At 36.7% G+C, this 17,242-nt stretch overlaps 1 protein-coding gene across 1 annotated transcript in view; it reads left to right on the top strand.

Moving 5' to 3' along the window:
• CPS1 (carbamoyl-phosphate synthase 1) overlaps positions 1-17,242 on the top strand; it is a gene marked incomplete at its 5' end in the record, with an annotated part of 115,041 nt that overhangs the window by 86,734 nt on the left and 11,065 nt on the right. Inside the window, 7 exons of the mRNA XM_081260634.1 lie at positions 174-249; positions 4,748-4,825; positions 7,266-7,373; positions 8,985-9,074; positions 10,393-10,563; positions 12,988-13,062; positions 15,698-15,796. Coding sequence (XP_081116760.1) covers positions 174-249; positions 4,748-4,825; positions 7,266-7,373; positions 8,985-9,074; positions 10,393-10,563; positions 12,988-13,062; positions 15,698-15,796 — 697 coding nt within the window. The remainder of the gene's footprint in view (positions 1-173; positions 250-4,747; positions 4,826-7,265; positions 7,374-8,984; positions 9,075-10,392; positions 10,564-12,987; positions 13,063-15,697; positions 15,797-17,242) is intronic.

Genomic DNA, 17,242 nt, shown 5'->3' on the forward strand with positions numbered 1-17,242 from the left:
CTTTTCACTTTTGCTTAATAATTCAATGTAGTAAAGTCTTAATTTAGACAGTCGACTTATTTAGTCCAGACTGGAACCAGAAGATTGTCTGGAGCTGTTTTGATCAAGTCTAGCACGCCTTATTTCCAAAGTGGCAAAAGAACTTAACTGCTTTTCACTCCCTCCTTTCCCAGTGGATCTGCCATGAATGTGGTATTCTCGGAAGATGAAATGAAAAGATTCCTGGAGGAGGCCACTAGAGTCTCTCAGGTAGTGTCCAATTTCCTCCTGGTGACTTTGTCCTTTCCTTTAATGGCCATCTTATTTTGCATGCTGTTTATCTTTTCACACATTGTTGATGGGATGATGATTTCCCTCAAAACAGACTTCGTTTTAGAATTCAGGAATCTATAAAAGTAAGCATCCTTACTGGATGCTGGAAAACACCCTGTTCTCATGAATTAGACCCAGATATAGTCATTCCTGGGATTCCTAACCTCAAGGCTTACTCAACAAGCTCATCACTAACCAATAAAAGGATTTCTGATTTTTCATTCTTATACCTGGGGACTTTGTCTAAGTCAACCATGCAACACAAACAGTACGTTCCCTCACTCCCCTATTTAATTTTTTTTTTCATTTTGGCACATTTTATTTGTGGGTTAATAAGAATGTTTATAATTTTGTTGTGATTCCACCACCTTCCTTCACTGCTCACAGTTTTTGCTTTCTCCCTTGGTGTTACCTTGGCATGATCCATTTAAGATTTACCCAGTGGGGTTATTGATCTGCAGACCTTGTACTGTGGAGGATGAAAGTAATGTTTTCCTTTTAAAAGCTTTCAAAAGCTACTTGGGGTTTAAAAAAAAAAGAACAACTCAGAAGAGTTTCATGTTAGGCAAGTGGAATTTGGAGGAAGCTGAAAAGTGAAATCAGAGTCATTTCAAAGAGGAATAAAGGGCATGGATTGTTCCTGCACACAGGAAGCCAGATTCCTCTTCTCTGTGATAGTTGCTCCCCATGGATGTTTAGGTCATGAAGAGAGTGGGTAAGGATGAAGAATGAGAAGAGGCTAAGAGTATAAAGAAGGAAAACCATGTGGGTTTAGAATTCACATTGGTGTGAAAGTCAGATAACTGTGAAGGGAATCTCTTTAATGCCCACTTTTTGTCAATGCTGTCTGGAGTGAGACACAAACTGTTCCTTCTATGTTAATCCCTGTCAGGGGTCCTGCAGCTCTCCCCTTTTGAGAGACCAGTAACTATACCCATTTGATTTCATGTATGTGATCAGCAGGGTTCTCCTCTTTTCTGCCTGAAACATTGAACCTCATAGGACTTCTACTTATTAGATTATTTAAAAATATTTTTCTCAGTTTTATTGTTAGAACCAAAGTCTTATAATACAGATATCCTGATTGAAGAGTTTCTGATTCAAGTGTCCCCATCAAACCACAGCAGAATCTGAGTTCCTCAATTCAATATGTGTAGAGTAAAACCAGTCCCTATCAATCATTATTTCTATTTATGTATTCATTTAATATATAATAGAAGCTATTTGTTAGTGCTGTTCCCATTATCAGGGGATATACTCGTTGAAAGATATGGTCTCTGCTCCCTTTGCTAGGAACATCAAAATTTCAAGTAATTATAATTAAATATGGTAATCAATGAGCATTGTAATGGATAAAATACAGGATTCAGAAGCAGAGTGTAAAAGTCTTGCTGTCCAGATCCTGAGAAAGGAATTTTAAAATTATGTCTGATTGTTGGTTAAGAGTTAATTGGGTGCAAGTTTTATATTGTACATGTGACTGGGAAGAAAAAAACAGCATGTGTAAAGATCTGAAGATGAGAAAGAGTATAGAATTTCTCAAAACTGATAAAGCATTCGTTACATGGTCAGGACGCCAAATATGTGGTGATTATATTGATTAGTCTGCTGTAGTGCAGAGAAAGTGAATTATATAGCAAAACCAAATTCATGCAGAGAGTTTAGTTGGCTGTTGCTGTAGCTCAGGGTAGACATGACAATGACTTAGCTCAGAAGAATGGCAGTAAAGGTAGAGAGAGAAATATTGAGGATGTGCATTGAAGGAAATTAGTGAGTGGATGGAGGTTGAGGGTAAATGAGGATAAAGGATGACTCCTGAATTTCTATCTTGGACAATTGATGGACAGTAGTGTCACTTACTGAGATAGGGAACACTGGAGAAAAAAAAAAGTTTTAGAGGAGGAAATCATGTATTTAATTTTTGACCTTTTGAATGTGCGCTGCCTGTGAGGAATCTAAGTGGAGATGATTTAAAAGCAGAGGGTTATATATATTTAGAATTGATGATCAAGGTCACAGCTAGAGATAGAGATATGAATATAGATTTTAAAATAAATAGCTTATCATTTCAATTGAAGCTTTGGGGATGGAAACAATTACTAAAGAAGGGACTATAGAAACGGGAATAGCTAAGAGGAAAGCCAACATTTTAGTGGAAAATCAAGAACCCTGACAGATCCTGAGAAAAAAACATGAAAATGTAGTTTCTAGATACCAAAGGAAGAAAGTATTTTAAAAAGACCAACAATGTGTATTATTATTATTATTATTATTATTCATACTGGACCACTGAGCCACATCCCCACTTCTATTTTGTATTTTATTTAGAGACAGGATCTCACTGAGTTGCTTAAAGCCTTGCTTTTGCTGAGGCTGACTTTGAACTCAAGACCTTTCTGTCTCAGCCTCCCAAACTGCTGGGATTACAGGTGTTTGCCATTGTGCCTAGCAACAATGTGTATTATTAGATTAAAATTTATTAGGAGATTTTATTTCTCAACATAGGGCTCTTTCAAAAATCTATTCAGTTGTCCAGGATGGTGCATGTCATTGCCTGCTCCCACCAATCCCCTTATCTGTGGGAGCTCTTGTCCCCCGACTGCTGTGACAGCTGACCATACTTCCCAGTTACACTCTTCACTGGAAAACTATTCTCAAGTGGGAGCCTCATCAACCAGAAGGCAAGATGCCTCACCTCATGTCCACCATCAAAACCCTAGATAATGACACACTTGGATTCAGGAGGGGATTTAACCCTGTGGTGTAATTCATGCTGCAGAGCTTCCTGTGGAGTAAGGCTGAGTCTCATGTTCACTGAGACCACAAACATGCCAGCTTTTCCTGCTTCCCTACCTTGCTTTCGAACTCCTTCAGTAAATCACTTTAACATGGATCTCCATCTCAGGCTTAGCTAGAGGATTTGACTGACAAAACAGCTGAAAAACCATCTTCCCTCTGCCTTTTCTCTCTGTGTGTCTCTTTCTCTCTCTCTTTTGGAGTTAATGTTGTCGTATGGCATAGAAAATAAAACAACAACAAAAAACTCCTCATTTGTCTCAACGGAACTCAATTAGGCCCTCTATAGTAAACATCCAGGGTTTTAACAAGAGGGAAAAAAAATCTCTCTCTTTGCTAATAAATACTTGCCTGTCCAATAATCTTCAGAAAAGAAGACAGTATTAAAATTTACCTCACTGAATAATACATTTTAAGAAGGAAGAAGCTTATTGATGGCATGAAACATTGTTTATTATGTCTTCTTCACAAAATTCATTTCTGTTTAAAGTGTTCAAGGAGACAGAATATGTTAAATTTAGTGCACACACAAGATGATGTGTTCCATGATGGTGGCCAGAAGGTGTTTGTGTTCAAGAGGAAAACAAGATGTTCAGAGCAGGCTGTAGGGAAGAGCGAACATCTAAGCCAGGGCCCAAGGAACAAGTTGAGATATGAAAAGCCGAAGCTGAGGAGAAAAGGTAGAAGACACAAGAGAAAGACGGACTTGGAGACAGGTAGATTCAGAGTCTAGTAAGAACACAACATGTGGTCCAGGCTGCTGGAGAATGGGACACAGAGAGGCTGGCGATGATTTTCTCCCATTCTGTAGGCTTTCCTCTCATGCTTGTGTTTCCTTTGCTGTGCAGAAGCTTTTTAATTTGATGCTATTTCATATATTAGTTTTTGATGTTATTTCCTGAGCTTTAGGAGTCCTACTGAGGAAGTAGGAGACATCTAAACTTGGGAGATTATCAGGCAATATCTTCATTTAGTCTGGAAAAAGCAAATGATGGTCAACACTGTCCTGGAGGAAATGAGTGTGGGAGGAAATGAGTGGCAATGTGAAACAGCCAGGAAAGGAAGTATGTGCTAAAATTAGTGAAGAATATGTTTGGTTTTACCTTTGGCAATGTTGAAAGCTGGATAAGGCACATCAACATCTGGCAAAGGATTTCATCTTTGGCTCAATAAAAAACAAAAGTAAATGTTACTCTCAGTCTTAGTTTGTTCACAGTTCTCATGTAAGGAACTTTTAGAAAGTTGTAGTGGTTGAAAAAAATGAGGGTAGGAAGAGACAAAGAACTGGAAGCAATAGTTATATATAATTATAGATAAAGTAGAAAAAATTTCATGATTCTGGTAATAGAGAAGGAAGCCACATTTTGTATCCTTCTTAGCTTCCTCTAACTGGCCTAGAAGTCAGTATTTGAGATTTTGAAACTCATGTTCAGTTTGCAGAAAGACCCTTGGTCTCATCATAAGCAGAGAATGACCTTGTTCTTACAAAACAGACTGGCTAATGAGTTTATGTGGTGTTTGCAGCCTTATGTTTTCTGCAAGGTTTCTTCATATTTACTCAAACTATAGGATTTTACTTGACAATGATGAACATAATTTCAGCTAAGGTTCTTTTCTTCTGTGTTTTCTGTGTTGACAGGAACACCCAGTAGTGCTGACAAAATTTGTTGAGGGGGCCCGGGAAGTAGAAATGGATGCTGTTGGCAAAGACGGAAGGGTGAGTGCTTTATCCTCATCTCCCCTATCCCTTTCCTTCCCATCAATTTTTTTCTTCCTTAGCAGTCTTGAAACATTCACAGATAAGAATTCACAATTTCTACAAAACAGAGCTGACAACAGTGGAGAAGTTGCTCAGTCAAAAAAAAAATGAAATTCACTGACAACCAGTTGATGTGTCATGGGTATCGTATTTCCTGTTTCATACTCTTAGAATTTTTCTTTGATGATACTCAAAATTAATTATCATCCTCTTCTCATCATTCTTTTTGAATAGACTTCCTCTCTCATTTTCTTTTGTCTGCAGTTTTCCTTTTATGTCTCAATGAATATTATAAAAACATCCAATACTTTTCTTTCTGAAGTTTCTAATTGAATCCCTGGTTTTCCTTTGGTTTCCCACCCTCCCCCCTTTTTATTGAATTAATAAAGGCAAAACAAAACAGAGGAAGGTGTATAGGATAATAATATAAAATTACTTTATTATATCACATCTGGTATCCCTAATAGAGCAACACATGCTTCAGGGAGAAATGAAAATATGAAGGATGTTTCACTTAAGCTTGCCAGTTGTGTTAACAAGGCATTTGTGATTTATCTTGAAATATAGGAAGCTATGTTTTAGAGGTCCATGTCATCAAGGAAAAATAAAAAGCCTTCATCTTCTGATTTGCAAATATTTCAAAACACTACTGAAGATGTCAAATGTTTTGTTTCTCTCTCTCTTTTTTTTTTTGTCCCGATTAGCAGTTTTCTTATTTTTCTTTTTAAACATCTAATGTCTATTTACCACAGAAGCATGGAATCTTTATTCGAAGCACTATTAGAGATAATTTATTCCAGCTTCCCTTCCCTAAGGACAGGAGATGTATATATATTTACAATGTCTTCAGAAGGCAGTCATCTGATTTCTTTTAAACTCTTAGGCGATATAACACAAAAAATGCTGAAATACTGCAAGAGTATATTGTGGAAGTTTATTTTTATTTATTTATTTATTTGTTACGGGAACTCTCTGTCATTCCTGACTTCCTGAATTTCAGAGCATAAATTTAATCTCTTCTCTTTCAACATTTTAAATATTTGAAGGTTCAGATGTAAACAAGAGGAATATGATTGTACATCTGTGAAAGTGGAGGCTATAAGACTGTCCTAGAGACATTTGCATTTATTCCATTATTATGCTGGTACTGCTCTGGTGATCCGATTTGGCTCCAGGATGCTAGGATATTCAGCACCTAGCTTCTCTCAGCTGCTGACTATTGTATCTCTTGTACCCTCTGTTTTATATATACTCCAGGTTATTCACACAGTTTTTAAACTAGCATACTCAAAATGGGGCATAGAAGTTCAGGTACATTATGATTATTCCCAAGTGGGATGATTGCCTCCCATTTTCCATACAATCATGTGTATGCACACACACGCGTGCACACACACACACACACACACACACTCACACACAACATGAACTCTTCCTCTGTGTCAAGTATCAAGCCAGATATTGTATATGTATTTGTTTTATCTTTAAAAATATTATGTGAGACAAAAACGATTGTTATTTCTTGTCAGAAACCAAAGCTAAGTAGATAAGGCACCTTGCCCAGGTCACAGTGCTCACAAGCGACAACAGAAAGATGTAGACTCCATATCACTCTGATTTAAGTCATTTATAAATCTGATAAGCAAATCTTCCATATAATTTATGTGAGTCTTTTACAGTCACCCTATTATTCTGCCTCACTTTCAGCTTCATTACTCCCCCCCACACCCCATACACACATATTATTAACGTCCAGGAAAGTGATTGAGGCCATGGACTTTAGAATATGACAGATAGGGTTCAAAATCCTAACTCAGTCACTTACTGCTTAGATGAACTTGGTTATTTATTCTTGCATTGCTTTCATTTCCATATTTCTAAAAGAACACAAGAATATTTTCCTCTTGCATTCCTTCTCTCTCAGACTTCAATTTATAGATGTCTTGATCAGATCTAAAATGCTTTCTAGTCCACCTAAGTTATGCCATTCCTCTAGCTGGATTATTCACCTCTCCTATCTTCTTTTCTTTGCTAGTTCTAAAAGAAAAAGGTATCCCCTGTGCCTTTCCAATGCTGTAGCTTCTTGTCCTGTTCTCAAAAGTCAGGATGGGTTGGTTTAGGTTTTAATTTTATGTTTATTTATATCCATGTTAATCAGTGTAAGAGGAAGGCAGCTCTCAGGCACTCTCAGCTGCCTCTGGAGGCAACTGTCACTGAGCAGGGGCCTTGGACAGTGTGTGTGCGCACCTCATTCTCCTGTTTTCATCAAAAACTTAGCAAGAGAACAGTTCAATGCTCCAGGCGAGGAGGCATCTGTTAGGATCAAAGGGGTGGGTAAGGGAGCAGCTTCCTTGGAGCAGGTGTCTGACAGCACTTTCTAAAATCTTCTTTTGGCCAGGTTATCTCCCATGCCATCTCTGAACACGTTGAAGATGCAGGTGTCCACTCTGGAGATGCAACTCTGATGCTGCCCACACAAACCATCAGCCAAGGAGCCGTTGAAAAGGTCATCATTTATAAATGAAAGAGAAGGGCAATAGCAAAAGATGAAAAAAAATAAAAAAGCTCAGTTTAAAAAAATTAGGTAGCAATGTAAGACATGCTTCAGTTTAAATTTAATAATGAGGGGAACTTCCTTGTCCTTAGCTGAATACTTTAAAGATAATTTCTTTCACTGCCCATAGTGTGCATTCAAACTACCTAGGGAGCTTGATAAAATACAGATTGCTGGACTCTACCCTGACATTTGTAATCATGTAGTTTTGAGTGAGACCCTTAAATTGGCAATTTCACCAGATCCCCCAGTGATGCTGTTGTTGCTGGTCTGGGGACCACATTGAGAGAGTGGCTGCTGCAGGTGACTTTAGTGGTTGAGAGCCACTTACAGATTAGCAGCATATGAAGTGATGCTGATAGGAGTGGTAAAGCAGGTGTGCAGCAGTCTGACTTGGGAAACTTCTGGAACCTATGCTTTCATTTTTCACCCTTACCCTCATCTCCAATCAGCAATTCCTGATATGTCTCTTTTGACCCATCTTTGAGAGCCACTTCTTTAAAGAACTTCCCAAGAAAGTAAACTCTGCCTCAGCACTCAGTATGCATGGCTGGTGTTCACCTAGGGGGGCCTCTCAATACATCTTCAGGTACATTAAGTCAGGCTTGGCTTTTCCAACAATCCTGCCATCAGAATCCACATAGGCCTATTGTATATTGGGCTGTATCCTGAAGGCTTTACTTTGTTCTAGAATGTGGTTGTAGCAGGATGAGTTTTAATAGTAGCAGTATAAAAGGAAAAAAGTCCCTGAAATTCTAATATGTTTCACTGTCTCATGTCAGGATAAATGACTTAAAAAACTCAGATTTTTTCCAAATCTCTCAGAGGTCACTGTGCCACAGACTCCACTTCCTTTCATACCCAATTAAGTTGCTGACCTACTCCTGTAATGGTAATGAGCAAGGTGCTCTTGCTTCTTGAAATTAGTGCCCCCTCTTAGCATAGGGACCTTCTGGCTCTGGTTGGGTTCAGAAATTCCTATATGTGACATGCAGACATGCAGGGCCTCCCTGCAGGCAAACACCATTTCCTTCTGACCATAATATCTACCCTTATAGAGTTTAGGGCAACAGAAAAGCAACATAAAGGAAATCTCCCTGGTCTCTTTGCAGTACCATGTAATTTCAGGGCCTGCACCTCTCAGCAGGTAGGTCATTAGATTGATATAGAGTTTGGACTGCAGTTTCTGGTGCTGAAGCAAGTAGACAGAAAGGATTTCATTTAACCCTGTATGTAAGATCAGGGTATATAATTGTAGGATATAAGGGCTTTTGACAAGCAGATAATCCTGTGATACTATTTGTCTTTTTCCACTGCTAGCCTGTTATGATTATATAGTACATATTATTTTGTTAATAGAAGCCAAATAATGTTCCCTATCATCCTCATCACCATCACTACCACTACCATCATCATCATCATTATCATCATCATCAATATAGATATAAATCTCCATAATGAGAAATTTAAGCAATATAAATTTAAGGTATTACACATTTTTGTTTGTTGGTTTTTAATCTAAGCTATGCTCTTTATCACCATGTCATTGGTCTTTTGTTTTAGGTGAAGGATGCTACCCGAAAGATTGCAAAGGCTTTTGCCATCTCTGGCCCATTCAATGTCCAGTTTCTTGTCAAAGGAAATGATGTTTTGGTAAGAAATACCAACGTCCATGAGAGGGTACTTCCATAGAGCCTGATCAGTTTGGTTTGTGTCCCTCTGGTAGACTCTGAGCACCAGCCAGAGAGCCACCAAGACCCCTGCAGCTACTTGTGCCTGAGAGTGACATTGCACAGCTTACAATGCTGATTTTGTTTGAAGCCACAGGCTCTTGGTGACATTGATATGTCAGTCACAGCTTTGTGAAGCACTCTGATCCATTGGAAAGAAGATCACTGTATACTCTACCATCTACAGTAATACACAGTGCTATCTTAAAATAATGCAGAGAGTATTCATAAATGTATTCATTAAAGTTCTGCTTTCTCCTTAATCAGAGAAGAAAGCTATTTTGGAATCCATTTATAAAAAGTAAACATGTAAGACAAAATTTAAATTAACCAGGTTATTCCTAAGTAACTTATTTATTTAACCAATTAAACAAGTTATGCCATTACATAATGGCTACAAAAAGTGTTTAAGGTATAATCTTTGTTCTCCAAAACTTTGTAACTTAGGACCATGAAAAAAAGAAATTTGTAAATAAATATAAGAGTATAGTAGCTGATTGTTGTTGTGGTGGGGGATTATACAAATAAAAATAGTTTGGGGGTTAAAGAACAGAGAGATTATAATTGATAGTGTATTTACACACATGTGCATGAGCCTGAATATCATTTGCCTGGTTTGGCATAGATCATAAAAGTCTTCCAGGAAGGTTTTGTCTTATGAGCTGGACCTTACAGAATAGTTAGGATTCTGACAATTAAAGAAGTTAGAGAGGATATTATACATAGATCATCTACAAAGGTCAGAAGATAGTATATTTTATGAGATAGTAAGTAGTTCAGCTTAGTGGGGTATTTTTCTAGGTAAAAAATGGGAAGTAAACTTTGAAGTGGGTTTGGGGCCAGGAAGGTGGCATAAGATAAAACAGAGAGGTGTATTGAGACAAGAGGATAGAAGGTCCTCATGGACTAGTCTTTGATGCCAGCAAATTTTTAAAAAGGCCTTTCAGTAGAGGCCTGGCATTATCTGATCTCTGAATTCAAATGAATTTACCAGCAGTGTGTGGGATTCAATTGGGGAAATGGGATGAAAAGTCAGAGTCCAAAGGAAAAATCCAAAGATGTCAACAAAGAGGAAACCAGTTAGAAAAAATCTAAGCAATGGGGAGAAAAGGGACAGGATCAGCTAAACAAGTGTTGGGCTCTAGTTAATAACAGTTGGAAATCAAGTGGCAAGGAAAATATTAATACTCTATTTTTGGCTCTCATCATCTCTTTCCTGTTGAATTTTCCTTTCTCTTCAGGTGATTGAGTGCAACCTGAGAGCTTCTCGATCTTTCCCCTTTGTTTCCAAGACCCTTGGGGTGGACTTCATTGATGTGGCCACAAAGGTAATGATTGGAGAGAACATTGATGAGCAGCATCTTCCAACGCTGGAACATCCCATAATTCCTGCTGACTATGTTGCAATCAAGGTAACGTTTTCAAAAATCCAGTAGTCATTTTATGAGTTCCAGTGAAGTAAAAGGAAGTTTGACATAAAAAGTCTAGTGACTTTATGAACCTTCTAACTAAAGTGACAGACTGGGGATTTATACTTCCTTTCAATAATGAGATGCAATTGTACTGTAGAAAATTCCATGTAACTGTTGTACCTTTACAGAATTCCCCCAACATCTAGAATTCCTAAAGTCAAAATTAACTAGCAAGTAAATTGTAAACTATGTTTATGCAGCTGACACATGATGGTATCAGTTTAGTTGATAAGTAGAAATCCTAGACATAATTTGTTGGGATAAGGGTAGAATTGTGCCACTTTTAAATTGTGTCAAACCTTGATGTAAGCATGACTTCTGTAAAAGTGGTTACCCCGAGGAGATGGTTAAATGCTTACCAACTTGGTCACCTTTCTTAGTTTGTATTTTCTTCAGTGGCATAAATTTTCCTTTTGAAAGACTGAGATAGAATTTGCTGTTTATAGAGATGCTATGAGAGTAATGGATTAAAATTATATTTTAACAGTACCTTAATAATAAAGTCATGGTACTTCTCTAACTGACTAAGTATGTTCATGCATGGAATATTTATAACTGTGGTCTTGAACTTCTTTGATGGACAGGCATGAGGACTAGTGTGATACATAAACATTAATAAATATTATATAAATATATAAGTATATTTTAATTTCTTATTAAAATTTTAAAATTTGTTTTAATTAATTACACATGACACTAGAATGCATTTATTCACTTTGATATATCATACATAAATGGAATAATTTCTCATTTTTCTGAGTGTACATGTTGCAGAATCATTGGTCATGTAATTATATATATACATACAGTAATAATGTCTGTTTCATTCTGCTATCTTTCCTATCCCCACATCCCCTCCCTTTCCCTCCCATAACTTCCCTCTACCTAATCAAAGGTAACATTATTCTTCCCTAGTGCCCCCCCACCTTATTGTGAATTAGCATCCACATCATTTCTTAAGTGAAGCATACAATAAAATTAATTTATACTCCGTGATTTATTTAGGTGCTCTTGACATATTTTGGATGTCTTCAAAAAGTTTCTCTTTCTAAGGGTGCTAAGTGACTGACCTCTGATTTTTATAGTGGGAACTTCAAGTTGAAGCTATGAATCAGAGTATTTATTAAACTTGCTTAAGTTGATAACTTAGGATACTTTGGATTTTATAGTGCATTAAGATGGAATGTTACTTCATGTGGGGACAAAGGTGGCATTTTGTTCCTAGAGACTATGACACAAACATAAATTGGTAAAGCTTTTATTTGTATGTGTGTGTGCGTGTGTGTGTAAGATGTGGTTTTGTTTGAGACAAACAGGTAGTAGGCACTCTAAAATATATTTCAGTGTATATAAATTTTAAAATTTATGTTTAATTATAGATATAGAAATATGTCACTTATTTTTCTTATAAATATCATGTGTATATATGAATATGCATGCATAATTTCCAGCTAAAAATAATATTTATGGGTAAACAGTTTTCAAAATGCACCATATTTTCCAGCTTGCTTTTTTCCCAGTTGTCATTGTATATGAATTTTGAATTTTTTTTACATAGTCAATAGCCCTAGTGGGTTGATGGACATCAACAGAAGGAAGAATAGGAAAGCTGGAGTGCAGGAATATATACTAATTTGATTTAGATGACCCAGTGAAATGAGCCCAAGGTAGAATTCCCATGATAACTTAGAAGGGTAACAGAATCAGTGACGAAATAGTCTAGATCAGATAATTGGACATATATGCAAGATACAAAAACTTGGTTCTTAGTGAATTTCACTGGTAAAGTAAAAGAAAAGGAACCACTCCTATGTTCCAGTTCATATGAAAGTTCTGGGAAAAAGTGTTCCCAAGTAGAATGTTTTCAAAGCTTTTAAGAGGTGTCAACAACAGTTTAATGTCTCAGAAGTCAGCTTACAGACAGCCAATGCTGGCAAGGTGGCTTGTTACAAGTTCAAATAGTCAGAAAAAGAAGAATGTTCCAAAAGCCTATCAAGGAAAAGAAAATGTGTTTGAACTTTGTGTTTGGGGAAACCAATGCCCAGTAGACGTTGTTTGAAATCACTCCAATAAGAATATGTGTAGTCCAGATTAGAAGCACTGGTCTGGACTGGTCACAGGGGACCTATTTACAGAAATAATTTGTGATTATTTAACCCTAGTTTTTGGCCAAGAGCTCAACAAATTCTTGGAACAGAATTTTAAAGCTATTTTTCAAGTCAGATTCTTGGACCAAATATTTTTTTTTATTTCTTCCATAGCCTAAATGAATTCTATGAGAGATGATCCACTAAATGTATTTAGCCTCTCTTATCTTTTTGTACCTTTCCCTCACATATTTTTCCTCCTTGTTTTGTCTGACAGGCGCCAATGTTTTCGTGGCCCCGGTTGAGGGATGCTGACCCCATTCTGAGATGTGAGATGGCTTCCACTGGAGAGGTAACTAGTTAATGATCCATGAGTACTTTCATCAAATCTACTTTGAAATCTATGGTTTTATGATGTGAATATAGTAAAGAAGATACTGAGTAGTGAGAGAAACACAAACTTCTACTTTCAGAGTTTCAAAGTACTGAAGAATTTTGCATTAAAGAGAAATCACTTCTTTTGTAACAGTCAAAATTCTCAGTTATATTTCAACGTGGGAAAATAATATATGTAGTCTTGATTCATTTCCACATTACACATTTATTTCCACATTACAAAAATTTCAAATATTTCTCTAGATGTTTACTGCATTCTCAGTAAATGCACCCTGTGTGTTTCCTTTTATTTTAAGGTTCTCAGTTTTCTCTGTAACAGCACTTCATCCCCTGCTTTATTATCATGAAATCAGATCATAGTATTTTTACAGACAGCATGTAGAATGACAGCATTAAAGAGATCATAGACCTACATAGTGTGAAAATCTGCAAATACATGCAAAATCTATGGACCACTTTTAAAGCAACTTGAACCACTTGGGGATTTTCTATAAACTATAATGGGACTGGCCACTGGATGTCCCTCTTCACTTGTGTTGGGACTATGTCAATAGAAGGTTTCTTTGAGAATGTGAAATGTGTTTTCTCATAGCGAGCTGTCAGATTCTGGAAAGTTCTCTACATGTCAGTGTCAGGACATTTTATGAATCACCTAGCCCTTGACAGACATACTAGATACAACCTTCAAATCCTCATCAGTGCACATCGGAGTGGCAACATCAGACTGTGAGGCGTCATTGTTTCTCTTGGTATTAAGGAAAGCCTGAAAGAGGAGAATATTTAATTACAACAAATACGTGATGTTTTATATGGTTGCCTGGTTACAAGCAAGATCTGTGAGAAGAAGCCAAGTGAGACAAGAAGGCAGGCAATGAGGAATAAATGACTATCCTGTTTTTACATGGATTCTTAGAAGAGGGGACTTTTGGCTCCTTTGCTACCTCTTTTAATTTAATAGGGGAGAAAATCTAACTTTAGACAAGGTACTACATTCTATTTTTGGTCGGTAAAGGAGACTTCAGGTTCATCTCGATCCCATGGTCAGTAGTAATAGGGCTGTTTTCAGCTGGTCCAGGGTCAGCCTGGGAGAGGTCTATATTCCTTCATGCATTTTCTCCAGCGTGACAAATTTGGTTTCAGTGCTAATGTCCTTGCCGCTTCCCTACATACATTTTTGGAATTGTTGAAATATTGAACAAGAAATTGAGCTCTGCTCTTGGTTGTACATTTTTTTTTTAATTTAAGTATAAAAAGGAGAAAATTCCTCTGTTATTAGAAATAAGTCATATTTCCAAGTGCCATCAAGTGTCATGTTTCAAGGTCTGTTTTATAATTGAAATCAGAATAATAGTTTTAGCTTTGAAATCTCAATTATGCTTCAGAGAGATTTTTCGGTGTTTAAATGGCTTGTTCCAGGTTCATGTAAGACTCCAGCTCCTGGATGAATGAAAGGACATTTTATTTTCTTGGTGGTAAACTGGGGATGCAAGTCTTAATCTTTAATGGAATATTCACTACTTTGTATGGTTTCACAGAAAATTGCTGAAACCACTTCTGTGTCATTTTACCTGTACTTTATGACTGATTCCACAATTCATTTCAGTAAAATTTCTGATCTGTTAACTTAGGGTGATATTATTTAAGATAATTGGTCAGTACAGGACTGATTAAAATAGTCACTGTGGAGTGAAAAGCAGCATGCACTTGTGGTCAGTGAAGGTTATAGTTATGAGCACTATCCTTGCCCAGTAAGGGAGTCATTTGCTTAAAGAATGAATTCAGACATCGGTGTTATTTACTATAATGGTGGTTCTGTACCTGTGCCAAATGATGATGTGCATGGCAGAAATGACTCCCATCATGTTGAAATATACCACTTGTCCTCTAGTTATGGTGGCTATTTGACTTGTAGCTAGATTGTAGCACAGTTACCCTCCATGAAACCTCTGTACCTCCTAATACGTGTTAGTTTGGAATCTTTTTTTAAACCTATGGCTGTGGCATTCAGGACTAGTTGCAGGATATTTTGGTTCATTCTATGAAAATGATAAAAAAACGAACAAGCTCCTCTGAGATTTTCATGCTGCTATTGAATTTCCCAGGAGCTTTTTCTATAAGCTGTATGAAATGACTCCTAACCAATTGATCAGCAGTTAGTCATTTCTACTACTGACCTGTGAATTCATGCGCTGCTGGGTAGTATATATGACATATACTGTTATTTAAACATTAAGTCATATTAACATTTGGTAACTCACCACATTATGGACCAGAAGCTATGATTTGTATCCAAATAACTCACAGTAGAATCCAGTATGTTGTTCCACTGAGTGTTGTTGAATAGAGAAAGAATTGCTTATTCATTCATTATGCTTAATTAAAAACATAAGATACATCTGCCTTGGCCAGCCTTTTAATCCCTGGATTCAGATTTCCTGGTCTTTGGGCAACATTGATAAAATCTAAGAAAGAAGTCTATGAGTAAATTGCTTTCCATTTGTATTTTGTTTTGTTTTGCTTTGCTTTGTTTTGGTAAGTACAGTTGACCTTTATTTTCTTTCTGTTTTATTTTTTCCTTTGTTCCTAAACAGGTGGCTTGCTTTGGTGAAGGTATTCATACAGCCTTCCTGAAGGCAATGCTTTCCACAGGGTTTAAGATACCTCAGAAAGGCATCCTGATTGGAATCCAGGTAAGGGTGTGCACATTCCCGGGGTAGCACAGAGTGCCTGAGACATTAATTGTGGCATAGAAGAGAGGAGACTTGTTTCACATTCCACTAAAGAAAATACCAACTTATAGAAAAAATGGACATTTGTTATTCTATTTGTTCTCTGATTTTTGTCTTTTCCTGTTACAGTAGCCAATTCAAAAATAAAATAATAAGATAAAAAGAAAGGAAATTTCTGTAGTGAAGGAGGATTTGTTCTAAAAGGCACTCAGGTACCTTAAAACAACAGCAATCTCTCTTACTCCTTGGTATGGCCCTTTTTGTATATTTTGCTCATGGCTCCTCCTTCTTAGCCCTTCAACATAGGCTTTGAATAGAGTGCACTCCATTCTCTCCTCTTTTGACCATCTCCCTTGCCATCTCCTCTGTGTCTATAGTATCTATTCTCTAGCTGTAAGTAACCCCTTTAATTCTTTCTCTTCTATCATCTCATGTTTCCAACAATCTGTCTACCTCTTTTGGATGTTTCAAACCCAACATTTCTCAAATTGAAGTCATGTTTGTTCTTTCTTGAATATTCTTCCTTTCTCCTTCCATTTCCTTCCTCTCCTCCCTCCTTCTTTCCTTTCTCATTCAGTCCTGCATATGCCCAGTCCTTCATATTTCGATGTCTGCTAAATGACAAAGATTCAAGTTTGAAGAAAGGAAAATTATTTGAGAAATGTTCTCAGTCTAACTTCCCAGATTGAACATTCTTGCAGGGCAGTAACTTAAGAAATACTCCATAGTATATTGTGGAAGTTCTTAAAATATTAGTATTTGATAAGCTTTCAAGGTCAAATCAGGGAGAAATTATTATAAATATCATGTACAATGAAAAGGGCGTTATCAGTTTATTTTTTCAAGTCAAATGTAAATCTTAGGATAAAATAGCACACAGAAAACATCTATTATCCCTTGGAATGTTTATTGGAAAAGTGCACAAATCATTATGTTTACAAATTTCCTGAAAAAAATACTATATGCTTCTCAATGGTCATTTTTTTTTGAGATTAGTAATTCTTAGGTCCTATAAAAATGATGGATGGCCTTATATAACATCCCCACCATGCTTTTAATAAGTACAAACCCTGTGTGGTTACATTAAAAAATCAATAAAAATATAATTAGAACAGTAACAGGTATTCTTAAGTCAGTAGGTGATTATTATAAATGCCGTCTCATTAGGGTTTCTTAATATTAGTAAATGAGACTCTGGAGACTGGACAAGTAGTGGTTTTGGAGAAGTTTTTGCAAAGAGTAACTTGAGATTTTGCTTCATAAAGGTGCCAGAAGGAACTAAATAAAATAAAATAAAATAAAGGTGCCAGAAGGGTGATGGTGAATAGTTAGAGCAGAGGCTAACAAGATGACTTGCAATTGTGAAGCTTAATGGCAGTTTAGAGACAAATCACATCATCTGAGCAA

Source organism: Spermophilus citellus, assembly GCF_964194105.1.
Source record: "Spermophilus citellus genome assembly, chromosome: 11".
Classification (NCBI taxonomy): Eukaryota; Metazoa; Chordata; class Mammalia; order Rodentia; family Sciuridae; genus Spermophilus; species Spermophilus citellus.